Below are 25,393 nucleotides of genomic sequence, written 5' to 3'. Positions count from 1 at the left end.
TCATACTCTGGGAGATACCATTTATTTAAAAAGGGGTGTTTTTCACTTTTTTTTAATTGTGAAATGCAACTAAACTTTACTTCACCATAACGCCGAAAGTGGTGTTTTTTTTTAGCTGATTTATTACAAATAGGTAGTTCTAATGTTTAATAAGTGATTTCTAAAATAAAATACTGGGGTATTTTTAAAATCTACAAGCAGTGTTGCGAGAAACATAGGCATTTTTATAAAAAAAAAACATGGTATATTAGTAAAAACATTTTATTTTCTTTGATTATCTGATTTAAAACTCATTGGTCAGAAAAATTCTTAATGTTTTATATAGCTCTAGTTGTGTTGTGAGAAAAAAAAACAATATTTTTAATTATAGATTCTGTAATTCCCAGTTTTAATGTCATTTTATAGGTTTATCCTCTGGAAATTTGAATAAATTATCATATCGTTGTGAATTTTAATCTTTGCAACAGATTACTCCTCTCTTATTTTGAAGCTCCTCTTTCATTTTTTTACTTCTTTTATTTGCTAACCTAAACAGATCCCACATGCCCATCCACCACCACTTCCGACTACAACCATCCCCCCCTCCCCCCTTACCCCGACAATAACCACAAAAAGATAAACTGCAACACTTTGGTCGATCATCCACTATAGAGTGTCAAATTCATGCATTCAAGCACCACCCACACTGCCGCTACCATCGACCGATTCAAACTCCTCCATCCCACCATTCCAATCTAATTAGTGCATTTGGTACCTACCGTAAGCGGCCACCTCCCGTAAGCAGCTGCGGGCACCTTTTTATACTAAAAAGAGATACTTATTGCATGGACCTATGAATTAGAGGTCCATGTTTATACTATTTCTTTATATATTAGCTTTATTTCGAAGCGGTTTTAAAAACATTACTGTGAAGAGATGAGAAAACTACACAGATTTTGACCGACCATTTTTCATATGCTAAAAGCTTTTAAAATTTGTCTGAAAATGCTAAAAAAAACTAAACCACCTGATTATAAATAATAATACAATTAGCTGGAAAATTGAGAGGCTCGTTTCGTTAAGAATATCGTGCATAGCCATAATACGTGATTTTGGCCCTTTATCGGCACACCACTTTTCCAGGTCCCGAGGGTGGTCACTTACGGGAGGTTCAACTGTATTTTAAAAAACAATTATCCTTAGTTACGCATAGAAACAGGTTCTAAGATAACATAAATAATACATTTTGACATAATTTGACCCAACAAATGACCCTTTCACAAGATCAGACATTTTCTGGGATTCAGTAGATAGGTAAATTTGGAGAGAAAGTAGTAGCTATGTAATCAATTTTTTGTAGTCATGAAACCCCATATTAAAAATATTGTACTTAGTTACGTATAGAAACAGTTGCTACAATACACTGTAGGTAAAATGTTGATGTCATTTGACCTTAATATGTAAAATGTAAATTATGAAAAAACCCATATTTTAAAAATATTTTCGCATAGAAACAGTTACCATGGTAAAATGTTGACCTCATTTGACCTCAAAATGAATGAATTTACAAGGTCAAGTTTGTCATCACTTTAAGATTATTAGAATGCAGTAGAAGTAAAATTGAGAAAAATTACAAATGCAATCAATTCTTTGTATTAATAAAAACGCCATTTTTTTTCGATTTTTTTAAAATTACTTTCCTTAGTTACACATAGAAATGGTTGCTAAGGTAACAATATAGGTAAAAAATGAAAATTGTTGAAAATTTTTATGAACTATCTTGTAAATTTTGATCAAACATTAATAGTTGTAGTAAAGTGGGGACCTGTCCTGTTTTGCATTCTAACCCCTTTTGACCTCAAATGACCAATTTACAAGGTCAGATTTTTTGGGAGGTCTTTCTGTATCTCTTTACACAAAATAGATGAAAAAAATTATAAAAACCTTGACGCAATTATTTCAAAGTTTAACGTTATTTTCCATCAACTAAATATTTCAATGCAAAATACTGTTTTTCTGGCAATTAATTGAAATAAACCTGGCAACACATTCTCCTATTTTATCTAAACTATTCGTATGACTCTAGTAGCATTATGACAAGCCACATATTATTTTATTATTGGATTAGCCATATTTAAATTATGTTTCATGTGTTTTGTTTGTTGATATTTTGTTTGTATTTTTTTGTATTTTCCGTATTTTCCTGGCAACACAAAGCCTATGTACGTAATTTACCCCAGTGTTTTTTTCGTGATTATTGTTGACAAACCTATTTACTATCAAATTACAAAACCTCATTGATATAAAAACACCACTTTGGAAGTTATAGGTACGTTTATGATGTATACTTTTATAAAAAAAATATTTTTTAAAAACACCCCTTTTTAAAATAATGGTATCAACCAAACTCCATTTTGTAAATTTTTTTTTTCTACATTAAATGGAACTCAATACATGTTGTTTACACTGGTATAAACAAAATCTGTATACTGTAAGTATTTTTGGTTAAAATAAGTATACAAGTTTGTACTTTTTTACTATAGAAAATCTGTGAAAAATGGCAAAAACATCAAAATTTGAATAATTGACCGTTGTCATGGCAACGGAGGCTAAAAATTAAAATGAATGTTGTAGATATGCTTTTTATTGAAATGTCTATTCATGGTAAAAATTTGAGAGAAATCCATTTTTTTACATCTGCCACCAAATCTTTGATTTTTACAGACAATGGCTCTTAATCTTCGGCTCTTCTAGCACAGGCATTGTTCAATTCCTCGAATTGTTCAAATGTATATTAATATACAAATTACGTACAAGTCAGAGTGCGTTAGTGGAGTTGCGGCACACTTAGACTTGTGCGTTACTTGTTTTATAACATGGGTCTATGAACTATGTTCACTTACCTTTTTAGGAGCAGCAATCACCACTCTCCTTGGCGACCAAATCACCACCTAGCCTAGGCCTAGCAAAACAGTCGTTTACCAGAAATTACAAGATATGTAATATGGTTTGTACTCGTAAATCGTACTAATCTGCCATACGATTTACACGCAGTGCTGTTAAGCTTTTTTTGCTGCGCACTTTTGCACTCCAGTAAATGATAGTGAAAAAATTAAGAGCGCACACTCATTTCAGCGCGTCTGATTGGCTACATCCTTGAACCCATGTTATAATATCTATTGATAAAATTAATATAACTACAGAAACAATTCACAGCATACAATACATAGATGTGATGTTGGAAAAAAATTACCCCTTTAAAGGTCACACACTGCAAGATGGTAGCAATGACATATGCTTCGATATTTACTACACTGTAGGTAAATGTATAGAACAAACATTTAAAAATTATGAAAGTTTATACTATGCACATTTATCTATATTAATCAGTGAAAATGAGATTATGCATTAAAACACCTTTACAAACAAAACCTTTGACAAGCACTATTCTAAACAATATCTATTGTCTTTTCAAACACAGAGATTTTTAGATTAGAAATGTCAATCGTATCTAACTGTGAAAGTAATATTATAATCGTGTAGAATCACAGAGTTTCTATCTAATGTTAAAACTAATAACATATTCTAGAAGACTAAAATGTAAAACTGTGGCTTTAAATAGCAAATGTGGCTGATGAAAGATACAAAACACTCCACACGTTGCTTTTCAAACATCAATGGTTAAATTTTATCAAATTCAACAACTTACATAGTTTCTCTGTTTTTTCGACCTCCAAATGGCCTGAATGGCAACTGTCCTGTTGCTACATGATAAAAGGTCACTCCAACTGACCACAGGTCAATTTTAGCAGTGTAAGCACCTTGGTTGAATATTTTCAATACAGCCCTTTGATACATGTCTGGATGCTTAAAAAGAAAATGTTTGGTAAATATTAATGTTGGTAAAACTTTCATTCATTTCACTAAAATCACTTAAAGGAAGACAAAGAGATGTAGGAAAGCTTGGTTCCCACTAGGATAAAACACATTGACCAACCACAACGGCAATTTAGATAATCCATAGCTTCTGATTGGTCAAATGACTTGTGTTGCATTTACGCCCTTGTATTGCATCATAATGGGAACCAAGCTTTAGGAAACATTGGCGGAACTGAAGGCTAAGAATCTGAAAACTAATGACAATGATGATATATTACCAAGTAAAAATAATCTTGTTTTAAAATGAAATATAGATAATAAAGGAAAAAGACTCCAATTTGCAGGATAACATTACTTCAGTTGTGTAATTTTAATCCCAGACAAAAATGAAAGAAGTCATCTCACAAAGTATGAATCGATGGCTATACAATAGTACTTTACTAAAACACCGAGTACTATATCATCAAAATCATCATCATTTATATAAAGTAAAGTTTGCCACTCTTACAAGGGTAACTAACTGTTACTTGTCCTCTTCAAATCTTTATATCTTGTAAATCAATGAAATCCAGAACTTGGTGCGTTGATCCCTTTCGAGCTACTAAGTTATACTGGGACTGGGTGTAGGTGAAAGTGTCGGAGCCAAAATGTGCAAAAAAGTATAATTACAAGGAGAACTGAGGAAAAATAAGGGTGAATTAAAACTGGTTTGATTTTTCAACGACTACCACCAGCGGACGGCCGCAACTCACTAATAGAAAGTAGATTTGCTTCTTGGAAGGCTGCAGTTGACAAAGAAGACAACTGCTGGTAGCGGGTTCCATATTTCCAATTCTCATCATTATGTTCCTTTTTTCATCATTTATCTCCATCATCCATTTGTTTCCTTTTTTAGGTTGACTCTTTTTCCTCCTATTCTCATGTTTCTTTCTCCATCATACCTTTCTTGTCATTCATCTTGTCATTTCGCCATCGTCCACTTGTCTCTTTGTCACTTCTTTTTTCTTTGATCTGGTTCTCATGTTTCTTTCTTCAACATATCTTTCCTTGTCATTTTTCGTCGCCTACTTGTTCTACATCTCTCCACCTCTTTTATCTTGTACACCATTCTGTTATTTCATCATCTTTCCGTATACTCTTTAATCTAAATACCATCATCTCTTTTCCAATTGTTTAAATAAAATACTTCAAATATAGTATATTTTGTAGATTTAGGTCTTAAACCCAAAACTTTCTAACTATTAACATTAATTCTTACCAAGTATTCTTCAGTTCCGTAAAGTGACATAAACTCTCCCCCTTCCTGTAGCTCACGGGCCGCTCCAAAGTCTGCTAACTTGTAAATTGATGTGTTGTCCGTATCGACTACTCTCATGATATTGCCCGGTTTCAAATCCCGATGGACGACATTTGACTCTCGTAAGTATTTCATTCCAGAAGCTGAATTGAAAAGATATTACTATTAATTTTTGATTGATCACATTAGGCGTATATGAATGGTCACTTGCAAACACCTTGCAGTGATCTGATCTGCTAGATCTACTGATTATCTGCTTCAAAATCAAAACAGAAGTCAAATATGCCTACATTTTGTTTTTACATGGTTCTTTACAAAAACAATCTCAGTCACCCTCTGTATCACTTGGATTTCAATGGCGTATCATATGACGTAAAATACATATTGTAATATATTTGTGTTTAACATACAAAGAATGTAAAAACCTATGGTATAAGAACATAGTTGAATAATGTGAACTAAGGAGAAAATATAAAAATAATAATATGATAAAAAAAATAATTGAATCTAATGCTTAAATTTCATTTTAATATGTTGTGCTTAGTGGGATATAGTTCAACTCTATTTGAGACTCAATTCTTTCACCATATTTGTCCATAATGATTATAGAGTCTAAAAATAACATTGTGGAAATTCCAAATTCTCTAGTATAGCATCATCAATTTCCTAGATTATAATAAATTATGCCAACAGGCAAGATACTGCGAAACTGTAATTTCCAATACGATATAAACATAATCATGAGTAATGAAATTATTCCTTCATTTTCAAAACAACGTTAACATCTGAAAACTTACAGTATAATCACCAATCTCAAACATAGAATTTGTTTAAAAAACATAAAAACAGCATAGATGTCGATTTGTATTTTCAGAACCTTAGAAATTCTGGCCTATTTTAATTTTCCAGAATTAAGTTGAAAGAAGAAAGAAAATAATGTTCATAATTAAACAATTATCATTTTATTCAACCAACTAAAACAGAAAGAAGTAAAGCTAAAAGAACCATGTTTTGGATGGAAGGTGTTAGAAATAGTATTTACTACAGTAAAATTAGATCCACAATTTTCTAAAAAACAACTTCATGACCCAACAAAGTGCCATTTTCATATGGATGTCCCTTGAATAGAGGTTAGCTGTAGTGTTAAAACATATATGCCCCTCATATATGTTTCATAGGGAAGTGTTTCCATTATGGGCGTGTCTCAGAGAAAGGATTTGACTCAAGGAATAATCGAGTAAGTTCCAATTAGGTCTATAATTAGAGGGAGACATAACTATACAACAAGACAAATCGTCATACAAACATTCATTTATTTTCACAATAAACATCTCCCAGGTTGAATTATTTTCATTTCAATTTCAGGTTGACATTTCATACCTGTAATACTATTGTTGATAATCAATGGAGCAACTGAAGCAAATAATACATACAAAGCTTTATGGATTTTTCCCACATAGAAAATAACTGTATTATTGAAAGAGTAGACTGCTAATACACTAGTAAAATAAAAATGAAATGAAATAGTAGAAAATGTCCTAATTTCTTCCTGGAAAGAATTACCAATTTGTGGTTTCCTTCCAAAATATCAGATCTCTTGATCTGGTTTCCTAAGGTTCAGAAATTTTTTTTATAATTCTGCTGGAGAGAATTCAAAGTTCTTCTCTGACATGAAAAAATCTGAACAGAAAGAGACATTCTATATGAAAAAAATTGATAAAAGGGATCATGCTTTCAAAAGAATAGATGAAATCCAATAACTTTCTCCTCTTAGTCTTGGTAAAAATGCTGAAGTTGAAATGAGGACTAAAGAATCTTGGCTAGGTATCTCCAACCAACACATTACATTTTTGAAAGTTATTGTTGCTATGTCATGCAAAAATATGAATACACTTTAGAATTGGTCTTCAATATTCCAGCGACTATTTCAACAACAACACTATTTCCCAGGTCCAACAAAAAAGGAACCAATTTTATAAAGTATTATTTTCTATTGCTTTATATATAGTAACAATGACAGGAAATCACAGATCATAAACATTTCGATTGAAATTAAAATCTACCACCGATAAATATGACTGCTGGAAATCAAAAGCCTAACCATTGTTGGTGCCGTCCTATCAATGACAATGCTAAATTGAATAAACAGTTCCATTGATAAATTGACTGACTCTGGAATTTTTAGTAAATACAAATTTGTAAAGTTCCAATTTTGCAAGATTCTTCTACTGTACCAACCAATAATTCATCAGATTCTATGCCAGGTGCCAAAAGAATTGATTCTTTCATCAAAACATGGATTTAAAACTAGTTTCATCAGTCAATATCTGCCACATGTTTTCATGGGTGAATAACCTCATGTGTCGAGATAAAATGTATGATAGGAATTCTTACTACGGTAAGTTGCATCATAGAAAAAAAAGTAAAGAAGGTTATTAATAACATAGTGGACCATTTTCAAAATTGAGTAGTAAGTGGATTTCAGATCTAGCTGTAGACCAAAGGCAAAGGCAAGTTCTTCTCTCAAATTAAAGACCAATTTAAGCATAAAGTTCAATGTAAAAACTTTGGGTTTCTAAATTGTCTTGATGAAGTTTATTGGAATGAACAAAAGTTGGGCTTTTAAAAAGAGTCTGGCTTAGCTTAAATTCTATTTTCAGAGAGTTGAACTTAATGTACGCAAAGATAGTGGGCGAGTCTGTCGTCATATCAGATATTCAAATGTAGCTGTTTATTATTTGTATTTATACTAGCAAAAGCAATGGAATAGAAATCAATATGCTGTTATTATTCTTTGGCAATCGGTGCATAATAGCTAACCATTGTTGCTATGTTACTATTTATAGTTTGGGAAACTCTATAATTACACACACCAGATAATGGTTACGTCACGCGAGGAACGCCATTTTATATTGGCATGACTCCACGGTGAACTTACGAAACGCACTGTACGATTGACAATTGAAAAGGACAAATCATTAAAAAATACTATAAGGTAAAGGTCAAAATCTTTTCTAAATTGTAGTTGCAATCTATTTAGTATTAATATTATTAGTTACAATACATTGTTGGATATATATCTATCAAATTGATTGTTATTCATCATACGAATGTCGCCAGGCCAGAACAAAGGTAAGTATAGACCGGCATTTACCGGTGTGTGAATGCATGCGAGACCTTAGAAGCGTGCATGTCAATGGACTTTATGCTGGCCTAGATGAATCACAGGCACAGTATCTGTAAAATGGTATATTTAGGAAGATTTCAGCACTCTAAATGTAGATTTTCATAAACAAAATTAGTAATAGATGATTCTGGAAATAGTACTTATTATTATATATTGTTTATTTAATTAAATTTTCTTATGCGAAATTTCCACAATCAAAGTAGGATTAATTTTCTCATCTGTATTTCTTCTGTATACCTATAAGTACATAGGTGGTAAACAAAGAGGTTTCTAGGGAGGTTGATAGTTTCAGCATAATGTTTTGAAAACAAAAGGCTCTTAATTACGGTAATTTAAAAATTAAAAATATCAAACATAATGAATGACAGTGTTTTTTAATGTATGCGATAAAAATTTGGAACATCGTAGTATTCAATACTTCTCAATTTTTCTGGACTTTATCTTGCAAACATTTTTAGATCTGTGGAGCTTGCTTGTGGTGTCACAGAATAATTACGATGTTTAAAACTATACTCTCGTGATTGTTGCTGAAAATTGTATTCTCCCTTCCACATTGGTCCAACATGATGTGTTGTACCTAAAGACACTGTAAGAACGTTCTCAAATGCATTTTCCTTCAAAATGGAAAATTAGCCAATAACATGGCAGAAAATACTTACTGACATCTCGCAGAACAATAAGAAACTCTTTCTCTTTGAGGCCAAAAATGTTCTGTGGTTCCTCAAGAATGCTGTATAGGGATCCGCCCATACATAGTTCCATGACAATAACTGGTTGCTTAGTAATCTGGTCATCTTCAATGGCTAACAAATGCACAATGTTTCTATGTTTTAGTTTTCTGATTACTTGTAGTTCTCGTACTTGTACGTCTAGTGGTCGTGAATATGATGCACTATTAAATGTTTTCACAGCGACCTGTTCTCCCGTTTTCTAAAACAGTATCATTAAAAAAAAATGTATAATATGAAGAATAAAAGTGTGTAATGCACTTGTCAATTGTATGACCCACTATAGAGGTGGTCATATCTTTTGCGTCAAAAAAGTGACTTACGTTTAGGTGACCATGACACACCCATTTTGACACATTGTGATCATGTTGTTCATGATACGGTGGGTGGTAAATTGACGGACATTGACACACCATTGTTTATTGATGTGACGATTTAATTTTTTTGTCGCACCCTTGCGTCAATAATTATTTGTAAGTGAAGCATCCATGATGCACCTCTCCCAGGGGTCGTATAGTGGGTCATACAATTGACAAGTGCATAATGTAGGAAAGTAAGGTTTATGGTACACCATGTATTTTCCAAAAGAAAATAAGTAAAGTTAAGAATGTCTTGTATTACTTTACTTCTGGATGCCAGGCAAGTCAAGGCAAATAAATTATATTTCATTTCCTATTTAGAAAACACATGAAAAACTTTAAACAATATGTGTAATGCAAAAAACAGTATTTTACATTTCATGCGGCCATTCTTAAATGAATGTGCATTAAATATCATTTATTATGTCTTTATATATAATTTTAAAAGCAGCAAAACAAAATTATAATATACATTTATGCTCAATAAAAATAGAACCGTCATTGTTTTATTTAATAAATAGAGATTGCATTGAACCGAACATAAAATCAGTCAACCATCAGTTACATTGAAACAAGCAGCGAACACCTATTTATTCCCACTGTTAAATGTTTGTAACTAAGGAAACAATGTTTGTGTTTCCATGGTTTCAATAAGCAGGAATTCTGAAATACTGAATATCATTTACTAACGACTTCCGTAATGATTGTACAGGTTTTATCAATAGGCCAACATGTTTATTTACATTTCCTTAACATCCAGGGACCACAGACTTTATAGTTTATTGATTTTAACAAGGAGTTATGTTTCTCTAGTCGTTTCTTTATGTGCTTTTGTTTTTAGTCATAACATAGAGGGCAGCACACAAATCATGCAAATCAGTTTAGGAAACCCGTCCGTAATTTTACGGCGCTCCATGTTTCATAATACATTATCATGTTGGCATTCATCCAGAGGCAATAACAATTCAATAGTAGAGTATGTATTCTAGTTATTTTGTAGTTTCTTCAAATAACTTTCTAAAGTTCTTTGTATTTGCTGACAAGGAAGTATCAACTCTAAATCAACAGCAGTCTACCATGTAAATGTTTCTGTGATTTCCTGCAACTCTGGCGGCTATCAATATGATTACACAAGTCCCTATTAATGGGTTTACGTTAGCTATATACACAATTGTGGCCATGTTTACTGGTTGATACTAACATTTAATTGTTTTAGAACAATCAAATAAAGCCAATATGTGACCAAAAATTGCCAATATACAGTAGTCTCAGTTGGTATAAAGTATTTGTCATCAAAATGTTTTGCTCATTCAATTGGTTATTTTCAATTCTATTCTGTGGCATCAATCCACTTCCAGTTAATTTAGATCTCAACTAAGAAGTCAGAGAGTTAGTGGAACAAGAGCTGCTTTTGTTGAGCACCAAAAGTTGCCTTTCAGAAATTGATCTGTCAACAAGAGTGATCTTCCACATGAACTAGTCAGGACAAGACAAGACCAAATTAGACCAGTTTAGCAGAGCAGTTTATCATAAATCACAGGTGGACTGGAGATTAGTCTTCTTCATAATGGTTATACGTACTGTAGGTCTACTGTACATACATTATATTCCTTGTGTTTAGGAACATTTCTTTTCCTTTCAATACATTTAAGCCTTTTTCAAAAGATTGTCTGTTAGTTGGAAATAGTTTTTATACAGAAACTAAGCTAATTTATTTATAATTATATAACCTATAGAAAACTTCCTTTGTTAATTCAAGTAAATTACTTCGAAATGCTTATTTTCTCATGCATCCCAAATTATAATAATTAATCAACGATGATAACTCTTGATAGTGCAATGAATGCATGGCACTTGTGAATCTGGTGACATTAAACATATTTTCAAGGGCAGGAAAAATAAATCCCCTGGGAAGAGGTGAGAAGTTGGCAGGGGAGTGAGAAGGTGCAACAAGAAAGAAGCAGGTGTGAAGTATAATAGATGTTCAGGGGCGGACACAGGGGTGTTGCATCAGTTGCCCGGGCAACACCCTTAATTTCATACTAAATGTTTTTTTATGCCACTAAACTAAAATTTAGATCCCATTTCATCATATTATATATTAACTGTTAACGTTATAGAAATCCAGGGTTGGAAAAGACTATATTATTTTTACCCCCTTAAAATCGTCCTGCGACCGCCCCTGTTGTTGAAACAACAAAAACAGAATGTGTAGCAGGGGGTAATAAGGCAGGAGTAAGCATTGAAGAAGGATATCAATAGCAAGAAACAAGCAGCACAATAAGAGATTGTGATAAATAAGCTGCGGAGATTAGTGGTTTTACAGTATAACGAGTAAAGAGTTGGCCCTAGTAGAGAAAAGTACTGTAGAACAATTACATTTTAGAGATTAGGAGATTAGTTACTGTAGTACTGTATGTGGAGCAAGTGCGGAAATAAAACTTGTCAGACTGTTGAATTGTTGATTCAATAGATGTTGGCATTCTTGATTGATTGTGGAAGAGTATTCGATAAGGATGGAGCTGAGCAAGGGAATGACCAGTCAGCAAATGTATGTTGTCTGCATGTTCTTGGTTGGAATAGTCAAGGTGAGGATATAGATGAATTACGAAGATTTCTGCAAGTGTTCTGGAAGGAGATGAGGGATAAAAGATATTGCGGTTATTGTTTATGGATGGCTTTGTAGGTGACCATAAGGATCTTGAATTCTATGCGTTGTTTAACCGGCATCCAATGTAATGAAACATGATCTGAACTGACTGGATCATATTTATTTATTTTTTTAGAATAAGTCGAGCAGCTGTATATTGAATGTTCTGGTTGAGCAGAGTTGTATTAATTCCTGATTACTATACGATAACTATTGCAATAATCCATTCTGTGTGGATAGTGATTTTTATTGATTCATCAGTCAGCATTTTCCGGATAATGGCTTATTCTAAAAAGTTATAAGTTGGTTTCCTTTACAATGTGGACTGGTGGAACACTTTTGATTCTCCTAGTTGGCCAAGTGGTAGAGTCCTGATATTTATTTGCCATGGTTGTGGAACACTGTTGATTCGCCTGCTTTGTTAAGTGGTAGAGACCGCTGATAGTGATCTGCCATGGAAATGGTATTGGTAGCCTAAAGGTATAATCTTATTTGGTGGGCTAGAGGCAGTGCTTGTACAATGGTATCCTGGTGAAATGCTGATTTTGAATTACCTATGGTGGTACTGTAGTGTGGAGGTACAGTAGTACATAGTACTCGAAAACTGGTTGTTTGCTGCTGGTCACATAAGACTGGTTATTGGTGAGGAAGTGGTAGTGTTAGTGGCTAGTTGGAAAAAGATACTGTAACAGTAGAAATGGCTAACTTAAAGTTAGCTATTTGTACGATTTATTCAATTAAATTAATTTGTGATTCTAATCTTATTTGATTCAAGGATTGATTTCTAATCCGGGAAAACAATAAAATGAGGACACAGAGGATGTGATATGCATGTTTGGAGAAGATGAGAGTGTGTGCATACAGTAGGTTGAAACCACAGATTGCATGAACATCATGGAATAAAGTCAGAATATGTTCTGAGATTTTGTCAATGTGTTGATGTAGTCTATTCTTGTGCATATTTATCTAAGTTATTAAGTGTCTAAGTTATAAGGAATTTTTACAGAATTGTTTAGAATTAGGTTTGTACCGCCCTGTAATAAGCTTGTGGGTATTGTACAGTATTAAATGCAAAAGTTTGATGTGGACATTAGAGCTGACTGGCAACGGGTTTCCTTACAAATCAGCTACTTTTCATACAAATTTCTTTTGCAAGTCAAATATTTCTGTATTTAACTCAGACAATATACAGTTACTGCCAATGAGTTAATGTATTTTGATCATCAAAGGGTTATCAATTTAACCATTACTGTTGGCGACACTATGGATGCAATGTGTTTGTCAATTTTTACACATATCGAGTTGAGTGGCCGAGCGGATAAGACAGAGTAGGATTATACAATTGGCCAGGTTCTCCTAGACCCTTGTTCTGGTGGAAGAATGTAAGGGCGTGTGGCACAGTGTGTTGGACGTTCGACTACTGATCGTGAGATCGAGGTTCGATTCCAACTCTCGCTCCATTGCATGATCCCTAGGCAAGATACTTTACTTACGTTTGCCTCTCTCCACCAATGGGGGGTAAATGGGAACCCGGTTAGATCAAGACACAACTTTGCGCTGATTACTAGCTGCATTATGGGAGTATGTTTCCATAGGTGTTTGATCAGGACTGGAGTAATAATGTTCAGGTGCTATATAAATCCAGGATATTATTATTATTAAGAAAAGGTTTTCTTGCATAATAAGGACTTCAAACTGGATGTCCAATATACACATCTGGCTTGTGTACACTTTAAAGAACCCAGTGCATCTTACCTTGGTTTACCTGGTCTATCAGCCCCTGTCGTTTATTAGAGTACAGTAGTTGTTGCCTAATCCAATTTTACACTTTTAAATGATTGTAATTTACATGTTCACTTTATATTTATCAGCAACTGTAATTTAAATGTTACAGTAAGAAGGAAGGAGTGGAGGTATGGTGTTTTCCAGAAGGTTTTTTCTTTCTATTATTTCTAATTATAATTTTTGTATGATTGTCATGTCATAAAAGATTCATTAGTACATCCATCACAATCAACCAGAATATTATATTAACCATTTATTTAGTATGTTTCTACAGTTATGCAATTTTATTTTTTATTTTATGCAATTGAAACTACTTCTATCTGGTCAAAACCTATACATCAATTTTTTGCATTTTATAATTTATTAAAACATTTTAGATATAGGAACTTATACCTTATGTCTACCAATGTAGACATTAGATGTTGCTCCTGTGCCCAATACATGTCCAGTGTACCAAATGTACGACTTGGTACTTTTCAATTGTTCTGGTCGACTTGACATCTGTAAAAAAATTTAAAGCAAAAATGCATCATTTCATCATTTTATTTTTAGTCATCACAGATTTATTTACGGTATTATATTAGGACTGGGCCATTTGATTTAATGCTTCACTGTGAAAAATGTTTCCAAGTCTAGACTAGCTCAGTAAACTAGAGTGGAAGGTTAGAAGAACCCCCCTCCTCGGGAAACCGGGCACCCAGAAAGTTTATTCATGTAAAAGGCCACAAAAGGTTTGATGGGCGGATTATGTAGATATATAGCTAATATTCAATAATCAATATTGATGCCGGGTCATATCCTGTAAATTTTCCCTGGGGACACCCAATAGGAAGGGTAAAAAATGGATTTAATCATGTGAAAAGCCACACGGATAAAAGTTGTTGGACATTGTCCTCATATGTGTATATAATGTTAAAACAGCAATGACAGCAACTTTATCCTGTAAGTTGCCCGAGACAGTAGCCCCAAGTGACCACTCAAAAATGGTGTTATTCATGTCAAGAGCCACACGGCATTGTAACTGCTACACATTAGGATGCACAAAAATACCATTGACAGCAACTTTATCCTGTAATGCAGTAATATATTCTTTCCTCTTAAAAATGTTCTGAAAAGTGACATGTTTCTTTTCAAGGTGCAAATGTTCTCTGTTCACTCACCACATATGACACATTGGAGTCTACAGTATGTATGTGTACTGTCACAAACTCCTATGTTTCCAAGCGATTAAAGACACAATCCATAAAAAGTAAGTTGTAAATCAACTTAAACCAATTTCAACATTTTTTCCTCCATGATTTCAAGCAGCTTTCAATAAGAATCCAGTAAAAACCATTTAACTGTTACATTACAATCAAATCCTTCTCTATTTATGTGCCTTGGCTTTTTTCTAGATTATTATTCGCTTACATCATCAACAAATTGGATTACTGTTCCTATAAATAGTATACTGTACATTACTAGTTTCCAGATTATTCATTTGTAATTAGGCATACATTGTTTCTAAACTCTATATAGGCCTACCATATGTTCAAGAATTTCATGTGTTAATTATTTTACTATGTGGTATGGGCTATGGTAAATTCATTTAATTTAGGCCTATAATTACATTACCAGTTACAGTAGCATTCTTCAAGTTTAATCAATAATATCGGTCTAAATGTGGGGGTATGTATACAGTAGCCCAGAAAGTTGTAAATTACAACTCCTGTAAACAACTCCATGTCCCAGTTGTCCAGCCTGAAACATGGAATTGGAATGTCCCAAACGTGGTGTGCCGAAGATTACCCGTGCCGAAACGTCTCGGGCGAAACATCCTAGGCCTAGTAGTAGGCCTAGCTAGGCTACTGTAGCTTAGTTAGTTTACTTTACTTAGGCTACTGGACTTTCCCATTTTTGTATTTTATTTCAAAATATTTATATTTTGTCTCATAATTCACAACATAAACCTACCCCTTTTTAGTCGGTCTATTTTTTCTGAGAATAAACTAGGCCAGGCATGGAGGTATATAGTCAATCAATTGATCATTTCCAGCCGTTGATTTTCTTCAATTTGTCAAAGGTTAGAATTGTGCCGAATAAAAAACCGCCGAATGCTGAAAGAGCCGAACGTAATGGTAAATGGGCCGGGCCGAACCGATTGCTGAAAGAACCGAACGTAATGGTAAATGGGCCGAATAGAAATGTACCGAATGCTGAAAGAGCCGAAAGTAATGGTAAAAGGGCCGAATAGAAAAGCGCAGAATGCTTTAATAATGTAAACAGGTTTAAATCTAAGATCTATGAGATAGATATTCTTAAAAGACAATAGTGTCCAAATATTAGGTTTAGCCGAAACATTTCTACAAAATGATAAAACAATTGATATTAACAGCTATAAATGGATTGGCAAAAATAGAAAATCTAAAAATGGGGGTGGTATCGGTTTTCTAATATCGGAGGCGATTACAATCATGGATGATAATTATTTCGACCCGCACGATGATTATGAAAGACTATGGATAAAGGTTAAGTTAAACAATACTATAGTATTGTTTAATATGATATTATATATCTAGCAGTAGCTTATTTTCCTGTCGAAGGAACTGATGCTTGTCTCTCTGATGAATTATATAATCAACTCCTATCAGAAATTTTACAAATTGAAAATGAACAAGACCAACAGCCATTAAGTCGCGTGTTTTGCATAGTGATACCGGACCGACAGACAGACCGACCGACAGACCGACAGACCGACCGACATAGTGAACTATAGAGTCGCGTCCACGCGACTAAAAAGATGCACACATTTTAATTATGGGAGACTTTAATTCCAGAATTGGTAATGCAATCCCATATGGAGACCCTGTTCTTAACACCAATGGCAAAAATTTTCTTATTTTTTGTGAAAATTCAGAACTTACAGTTCTCAACTGTACAAAACTATGCCACGGAAAGACAACGTGGATGAGAAATAATCAATCCTCAACTATTAACCTCAGACAACCTAATAGAATAATTATGTAGAAACATTTATTGTGGATGAAGACCACCGGAATACATTAATAACAAATTTTAAACAAAGCTTTGGTAAATTAAATAAAAAGGAAAAGAATATACACTCCACAAATATTTGGAATATTTTACCGGATCAAGACTGTTTCAATTACCAGGAAGAATTAAAAGATACTTTCGAAGAATGGAACGCCAATGAATTTGACTGCCCAAATATGCCATGGTCCTCATGGCGATCAAAATTATTACAAGCAGCAAATAAAACAATAGGATTAAAAAATAAGAAATGTAAACACAAACGATGGTGGTACTCAAACATTGATCATTTGATCAAAGATAGAAAAGCTGCCAGTAAAGAACACCGACATTGGGTGAAGAGTAATAACAAGGCCAACAGCCATTAAGTCGCGTGCTACAATGCATAGTGATACCGGACCGACAGACAGACAGACAGACAGACAGACAGACAGACAGACAGACAGACAGACAGACAGACCAACCGACATAGTGAACTATAGAGTCGCGTCCACGCGACTAAAAACACAGTACATGGCAACGAGCTATGGCAAAATTACCAACATAAAAGGAAAGCTGTCAAACACGCAATCAATAAGAAAATAATGCAAGTTCGCATTGATAAAAGCGCACAAATTTCTGAAAACGGTGGAGTAAGCAGTAAGAATTTTTGGACAAACTTACGAGGTTCTAACCGCAAAAAAAGTTAAAACTACTTCAATTAAACTGCCTAACTCTGATGAGACAACAACAGATAAATGTAAAATAAAAGAGACAATATGTCAATATTGAAAGACATTAGGACAAAGTAACTTAGGTACTCGCGATTATTCAATTAAACAAACAAAAGAAGAAATAAACAATCTAAGAAATAAAAGTGATGAATGTAATATCGGAAATGAAAATTCCCTTCAGCTTTGCAATATATATATCTCTATGTTAGATATTAAATGGGCGTTAGGCCAATGTAAAAATCACAAAGCACCTGGCACCAATACCATTCCTAATGAACTTCTCAAATTTGGAGGAGATAAACTAATCCAATCTCTCAACTATTTAATCGCCTGTTAGAACTTCAAACTATCCCTGATGAATGGAACAAATGTATAATAATCCCGGTTCACAAGAAAGGTCCAAAAAATTACTTAAACAATTATAGAGGTACAACTCTCAACTCATGTGTGTCCAAGGTATTCACACGTATTATATCTAATAATATCTCAAAGTTTCTTGAAAGCAACAACATATTGTCTGAAATCCAAGGTGGATTCAGAAAAGACCATCGCTGTGATGATCATATTTTCACACTTAAATGTATAGCCTCAACCAGACAGGCAGAAGGTAAAAATACATATATGGCTTTTCTTGATTTTCGAAAGGCCTTCGATACTGTATGGAGAGACAAATTGTTAACCACAGCATGGGATATTTTAATAGTACTAATTTTTAATTTTTTTTTAATCTTTTAACTTTGTAAATTAGCTTAAGTATCCGTATCCGTCATTTTATGTTAATTGTGTTCAATATGGATGTACCACTTCCACCAATGTAAAGGTGCAATTTCCAAATAAATTGATTGATTGATTCGGCTCTTTAAAAAGGGCCGAATAGAATTGAAGTTTGATGCCGGAGGCAGCGATGGCGTTCCATAATAAGCAGTCGTTTCTTCTATTTTTAGCATGCAAGAGGAAGCAGTTCTCATTTCCGCCGTCGCCGCGCCGCATGTGGCAAGCGGAGTTTGTGTGGTAAACGTATGATCTTTCTATGAATATTGAAAGTTGCTTTCGATAGATTTTGTAAAGGTTTCACCAAACGGGCATGAAAAAAGAGAAGGGAAATCAACAATGAACATTATTAGTTCTTTGCTTTTGCTGCTGGGTTGGAACTTAAAATAAATTCAAACGAATGCCAGGCATATTTATGTAGCCGAAAGAAAACTATAGAAACAATTAATTAAAAACAAAGTAAAAACAACATCCAACTTTAATATAATAATTGATTAAAATAATGTTAATCTGTGTAGGCCTAAAACTACAGTATTATTACTATATACCCATTGAGTTAATCATTTATTTTCATGACAATTTGAACATACCAAATATGATATTGTTTTAGTACGGTACCTTTAATTCTTTACTCTATGGAATTATCAGTATTACTCAACTAACGAGAAAACAGAAATTACTAGTGCACATTATTGCATAAATTAAGAACGATTAGAACAGTTGGTCTACAATTTAACATAAATATAGCTTATTAAGATATAGACTCACTCCTTTTTTTCAGTGCTTCTCTGGACGACGTAAGCACAGCGCAATGTGACCAATACGACGCAAGGTTTCGTCATAATCATCATCATCTGAGTTATGTATGCTCAGAAACATTTGACCAATCGGAAAACAGGAAGTGGAGGCTAATACTAATTTGAACTGCTGTTTGTGACTGAAAGGCCTATGAATCTACTTTCTACTATGAATCAATTCTTGTTTGATATCTTGCTGCCAGGTCCTCCTATGAATGTAGGTTATCATATTTTGTCAACTCTGTGGTAGGCCTACTGTTATTTTCAGCTACATGCATGCTTCTGGCTATCTGACCGTCTTTGTTAAAAGGGCAGCTCTTAAACCATATCCAAACTAATGGAGGTTTGGGGTGTTCTCTATGTCTCGTGAGGTAGTTGATGGTGAACACTCTACTACTTTTTCTACCAGTTGTATTGGTCGCTTGTTTCCATTGGATTAGCGTTAAAAGAGTAGTCACGTAAAATAAAATATTTTTTCAATCCCTTTAATACATTTTCAATTTATATTTGTATACGGCCTATATCGGACTAGCATGCGATAAGCATGGGTTCGAGAATATCTTCTTTTTTTTATTCATTCCAGGCAATGCTACCTGCCTTTATTTCATCTTTAGGCCACGGGTCCCTAGATTCACAATATACAGTACAAATGTTGACTCTCTCTTATTTATCTGTACCATACTGCATCCTAAGGCAAGATGCTTTACTCTCATTGCCTCGACCTTCGGATGGGATGTTGGTCCCGAGTACATGGCTAGTTAAAGAACTTGGTACACTATTCGCAAAGAGTAGGGATCGTCTCCCGGCCTATCTGGTAGGCTCTGCACTGTTAGCTGCCGAGGGAATTGATTGATTGATTGATTCGGGGTGGAGAGCTTAATCCGAAATTCGTCAGTTTACAGTTAAAGAAGATCTGATTCATTTACCGTAACTCCGTAGTTAGAATGTTTGAACGTCCGAACACTGTTCGGTTACGTTTCTGATTGCACTTTAAACGTTTTGTCGAGTATATGATTATGAGTATTCCATGCGGTTTACAATGTTCCCAACATAGGGCCATCAAGAATGATACATGTGAATGCGAGCAATGACAATTCAGGCACATCACTGATTGATCTTCTATTGTATCATCAGAATTAAAATGTGGTAGAATACTGGAAAAATACTGGAAAACGGGTTCCATGAATGTACCGTATACATCTTCAAGAGCCACTGACAAAACTCACTTTTAAAAATAGATGGCGCGCCCAAGGCATAAAATCGACACTTGAATAGGCCTACAGACAGACAGTGGCTCAACCTATTTAAAAATCCTGGATCCGCCACTGGTTAAGGTAAATATTTTAATTGTATTTTTTTTATGGAAAAAAATAACTGGGTTCTCAATTCTGGGCAACCTTCACACTGGAACAATAGATATAGCTTCCATTAGAGACGCAACACAAGACGTAACGCAACGTGAGTGGTTTGATCAATCACAAGCGACAGCAGATTATTCGAACTGTCGATTGTCATTGGTCAACTCGTTTGCGTTGCGTTTACGTCATTTGAGTCTATAATGGGAACAAAACTTAAGGAAAGCGGGGGAATTACTTTTGAAAATAAAGTACGTCTAGACATGGATTAAAGAATAGAAGGATATGCATCGACGGTGACATCAAACGATTTTACAACGCGCTTGCCTATACTAAAGCACTGCTGCCAATCAAACAAACACGCTCATTGAACTCCGTGTCTCTAACCGCGGCCCTCTGTAAAACGCTGCGAATCAACTGTTACATTTTTTGAGACCAAAACGTAACCATGTAGAAATCGTATGCGCAGTCTGAATGTTCTATTGACATGTCTGCGTCGATGATTAATTGACAACAAAAATATATTGCTGAACAATTCTGTTTTAGTTTCATCACAATCGGACTACGAAAAGTTCACTTTCTTACGACTGGTAATTTTAAGTAGTTGGTAATATTAATAAAATATGCAATTTTTATATTTGAATTATCATTATTTGCCTGCCATCTTCTGTCATTAAAAATTGCGTTAATCTATAGAATATTAAATTATGCATTTGACCATGTATGTTGTTAGCGTGGCCGGTGTTCACACATACAACAATCGTGTTTTTAATATATGGCTGAGCAGTAGTTTCTTCATAAATCTCCTTAATTATCGATGTGATTATATTTAAATTGTAGTGCCTGGTGATTGGCTAGTGGTTATGTCATCCACATCACATCCAATCCAATCACCGAGCCTAATTGAATGAAAACAGCGATCCCTGATCCGGGATTGGCTGGCTATGTATAGTTGCGATACGTTACCTAGCGGTCGTTTTGAAAAGTACACGCAGGGCAAACTTAATCACGAACAAACGAAGTACCTATTATTATTCACACAAGAAGTAAGACAACGGTGAGTATATAGATAATGATTAAATGTTGTATCTACTACACTTAAGATTAGCAGTATCAATGTCGGCAAATCATATGGTTTACTAGTAAGCCTAAAAGGCCCAGGCCTAGTATTCTTGCTGATTTTGTAATTTTTCATGTAGGCTGAGACAACAAATAGTTATTGTCTCAGATGTAGGGCTACTACAGGTCATAAAATGCTACTTTAATGTCATAAAAACATTAGCGAAGATCAATCGCGCAAGAAACCTATACTAATTACAATTATAGCATCTACAATTCTAAGCCAATAACAATATAGTATTGTTTTTATCTAGTATATTGATGAAGTAGGCCTACACTCTATAGGGTCTTCACAATAACATACAATGTAATTTAATAACTGTTTTCAATAAAAATTATACTCAGTGGCGTGAGGCAGAGGCCTGAATGGCCCTCCAAGTTTCAAAGATCGAGGCCTGGAACGTTTTTAGCATTTTCGACATATTTTATGCCTGTTTCTCTAGGCACTGTTCATGGGCCCAAGCTTCAGGGCCCCTGGGTTTAGCCAGTGAGCGCACATAGTCGTTACGCCACTGATTATACTGTTCAAATATGTATGAATACATTAGGTGCAACAATATTTTCTATTTTCTAGATAGAAAATGAGCAATCACCAGTTGTGTCTGCAAACGATTTGTAGGCTATGTCATGTGATAGCAGTAAAGTTTCTATGAAGGACCGGAAACCAAAGAACGCGCGAAAGAAGCGTAGCCAGCAAGGTTAAATGTCGTTGCACATGTGCAATAAACAATATATTAGGCAGGCGACCGTTTCGTTGTTGCCATGCGGTTAATTAAACAGTAACATTGTGGGCGGTCCGCGGTCTGTCGGCGAGAGTCAAGGAACCCTTGATCTCACGTCGATGCATATCCTTCTATTCTTTAATCCATGGTCTAGACAAGAGATTTGGCGTATATAAAGAATCAGTAATTAGGTAACTATCCTTAATAAATGGAAATCCATAACTGATAGAATTGTATTGTTCAGAACCGTACCTGGTGATTATGTTGACTTCCTGTGTAGAACGAATAATCATTGTAGGTCTACGCCATTTATACTGACGATTGGGGAAATGTAAGGCATAGAAGTCCAACTTCGTGGTTATACTAATTTACAGCTTGTTTCACCTACAATAAAAAGATAACTTACTTTAATACCTCATAGTACTTAATTAAAGGTGAATTACTTTCAAATCATTAAACAAAATTTGTTTTAAGTTTATAAAGACAAATTACCTTATAAATCTAAAGTTTAGTTTGAGTTTTCAACTAACCTGTTCTACTTGGACGACTCGAAGGTATTTAAAGCTAGTGTGTGTGTGTGTTTACTTTATTATGGACATTTTTCAATTCCCTTTGTTATCCGGCGTACCTTGAAAACACAATAAAAGCATACAATATATTATAATTAATAATCTTCTATTCGTAAGAATTTACAAGGACCCATCCTGATTGTTCTACTTATTTATTTATGTATTTATTTGTTGACTATATACACCTTTGAATCAGTGGCACTCACATGCGGTGCGGTCCAGCAAACAAAGCAGAACATGATAGAAAAATAAAAAGACATGAATAACTAAACTATAACTACGCAAAAAAAAAAAAATTAACAAGAAACTACAGTATTTACAAGCAACAATACAATAAATTAATCATTGGGAGTACTTTAATATATCTTTAATCAGGGAGGAAAAATCATGGAGGAAATAATATTTTTTCCTCCATGCTTTAATAATCAATAATTCGATTGAGTGACGTTAATAATAAAGATAGGCGGAGCTACCGTAATTCGTAATGCAAATAATAAAACATGACAGTCCTTGATAATGTGATGCATGGATGCAGAATTCCGTGCAGAATACAGAAGAATCGTCACCAATATACTTACACAGCCTCATTTTGCTGAGTTAAATAGAATAAACTTACCAAATTTGATCCCTTGTTGAAGGTAAGCCTATATTTTGATGGAAAATGCTAGCTATAATGCATGCATGTATTATTGAGTTACAGTCACTCGACAAAATATTGATGATACAGATCTGCGGGGAGAGAGAGAGGGCAGTAATGAACTAATATGAAATAATAAACGGATATGGTATAGTACTGTACTGTAGTACAGTATTGAGGTTATTAGAAAGATATTAATCTATTCAACTAGACTTGTTTGATACGACCCGGATAGGGCATAACATGCCGCTGTTTATTAAACAAGAAGTCTAGTTGAATAGATTTATCTTTCTAAACTAAACAAAATTTGTTTTAAGTTTATCAAGACAAATTACCTTATAAATCTAAAGTTTAGTTTGAGTTTTCAACTAACCTGTTCTACTTGGACGACTCGAAGGTATTTAATGTGTGTGTGTATGTTTACTTTATTATGAACATTTTTCAATTCACTAAGCCTCTATTTTAAAAATGTAATCGGAAATACATCGTAAGAATTAAGTAAGCCTATGCCTATCAACAGTTTTTCATTCATATAAACTTACCGCATCTTCAGTCGTTGTAACCCAACGAAAAAACAGTAAGCATTCTCAGTATTTTTATCATATTTTGTCTAGGCCTACATGCAATTTTTATTGATGTTTTAATTTTAAATCCTATGATCACAGTTATATACATCAACTGCCAATTATTATTTGAAAATACATAAACCTATTGTGTAGTGTTACTTGGCAACAGTTATGAGCCTAGCGGGCGGTGTTTAAAGCAAAGATCAATGAGGAAATACTTCTTCTTTTCGTTGACGTCTAGTTTTCACGTCCGATATTTGATAATGTGTATTTAAAGTAAATCATGTTTTAGATTTCCATGTAAGCCCAGAATAATAAATCCTTTACAATTATATTTTCTTGATTTTCTTGATTTTTTCTATATTCAAATTATGCTTTTTGAAAAACAGTAAATGCCTAGTAAATGTCACTTTCACGTGGCTCGCTCCCAAACCTTTGGAAGGGGTGGTGGTGGGGAATGGGGCGTTAACTAACAACTAATTTAACATGACATTATGCTGGTTTATGCATACAGATATTAATTATATAATATCTCTTTGGTTTATGTTGTAACATTTTTACAATAGTACTATATATTGTTAAACCAGGCATTTTTTTTAGATTTCGGTTAACGCTATACCAATTCGGCGGGCCGCATTTTCTTTTCTAAATACAGTATTATAAATAACCAGGTCCAATGTCACTTGGGTTAAAAGCTGAAATGAACACATACACGAGTCGTATACGGGCAGTTTGGATTAATCTGAAAGCTTATTTAAGAAAACAACATAAAAGTAAAACAATGTTACGTAGCCTACCTCAATAAGAGAATTGCATTGTCCGTAAGTACTAAGCATAATCCAATTCCGTCCGCCAGTAAAGATACGTATAGTGGTGTGGTTGATTTCATAGCCTACTCGAAACGGAACTATGCATATCTAAACTTAAACCAATGACGTGGCAATACAACAATAAATATAAATTTAAAAAAAAATTAAATTACTAATTAGGAAAGAGGTTGAAACGTTGAAACTGTGGTACATTATGTAAAGGATAATTGCAATGAATGAGTATGTTGATGATGGCTGATTCTATTTATAATAATATCATCAGTGATTGTGCGTGATTATGACACATTACTGTGTGATAACAGATGGGACATGTGTAGGCCTAAGGTAAGGTAAGGTTTTTATATTTTTGTTCGAGGTCGATGTATTTTTGTATGGTCATGGGAGCTCTTAAAAACAAGGCGCGTCAATTTCATCGGCTGG

The 25,393-nt window shown here is 34.0% G+C and overlaps 2 protein-coding genes across 4 annotated transcripts in view; one reads left to right on the top strand and one right to left on the bottom strand.

Moving 5' to 3' along the window:
* LOC144856321 (serine/threonine-protein kinase TBK1-like) overlaps positions 1–25,023 on the bottom strand; it is a 43,764-nt gene extending 18,741 nt beyond the window's left edge. For 2 of the 3 annotated variants that reach the window (XM_078714294.1, XM_078714292.1), the window contains exons 1-8: positions 24,941–25,023; positions 23,557–23,669; positions 22,902–22,999; positions 22,624–22,755; positions 14,258–14,365; positions 9,002–9,272; positions 5,117–5,298; positions 3,689–3,846 (exon numbers count right to left, since the gene is read on the bottom strand). In XM_078714294.1, the coding sequence (XP_078570420.1) occupies positions 3,689–3,846; positions 5,117–5,298; positions 9,002–9,272; positions 14,258–14,365 (719 nt within the window). In that variant the 5' untranslated portion in view covers positions 22,624–22,755; positions 22,902–22,999; positions 23,557–23,669; positions 24,941–25,023. Of the gene's footprint in view, positions 1–3,688; positions 3,847–5,116; positions 5,299–9,001; positions 9,273–14,257; positions 14,366–15,817; positions 15,838–22,623; positions 22,756–22,901; positions 23,000–23,556; positions 23,670–24,940 lie in introns of those variants that run through there. The other variant, XM_078714293.1, reaches the window with a different exon arrangement.
* Positions 1–25,393, top strand: part of LOC144856315 (ATP-binding cassette sub-family C member 9-like) — a 259,349-nt gene that overhangs the window by 152,798 nt on the left and 81,158 nt on the right. The window lies entirely within an intron of this gene.

This window comes from Antedon bifida, chromosome 11, assembly GCF_963402885.1.
Source record: "Antedon bifida chromosome 11, ecAntBifi1.1, whole genome shotgun sequence".
Classification (NCBI taxonomy): domain Eukaryota; kingdom Metazoa; phylum Echinodermata; class Crinoidea; order Comatulida; family Antedonidae; genus Antedon; species Antedon bifida.
This window is presented reverse-complemented; position numbering and strand designations above follow the sequence as displayed.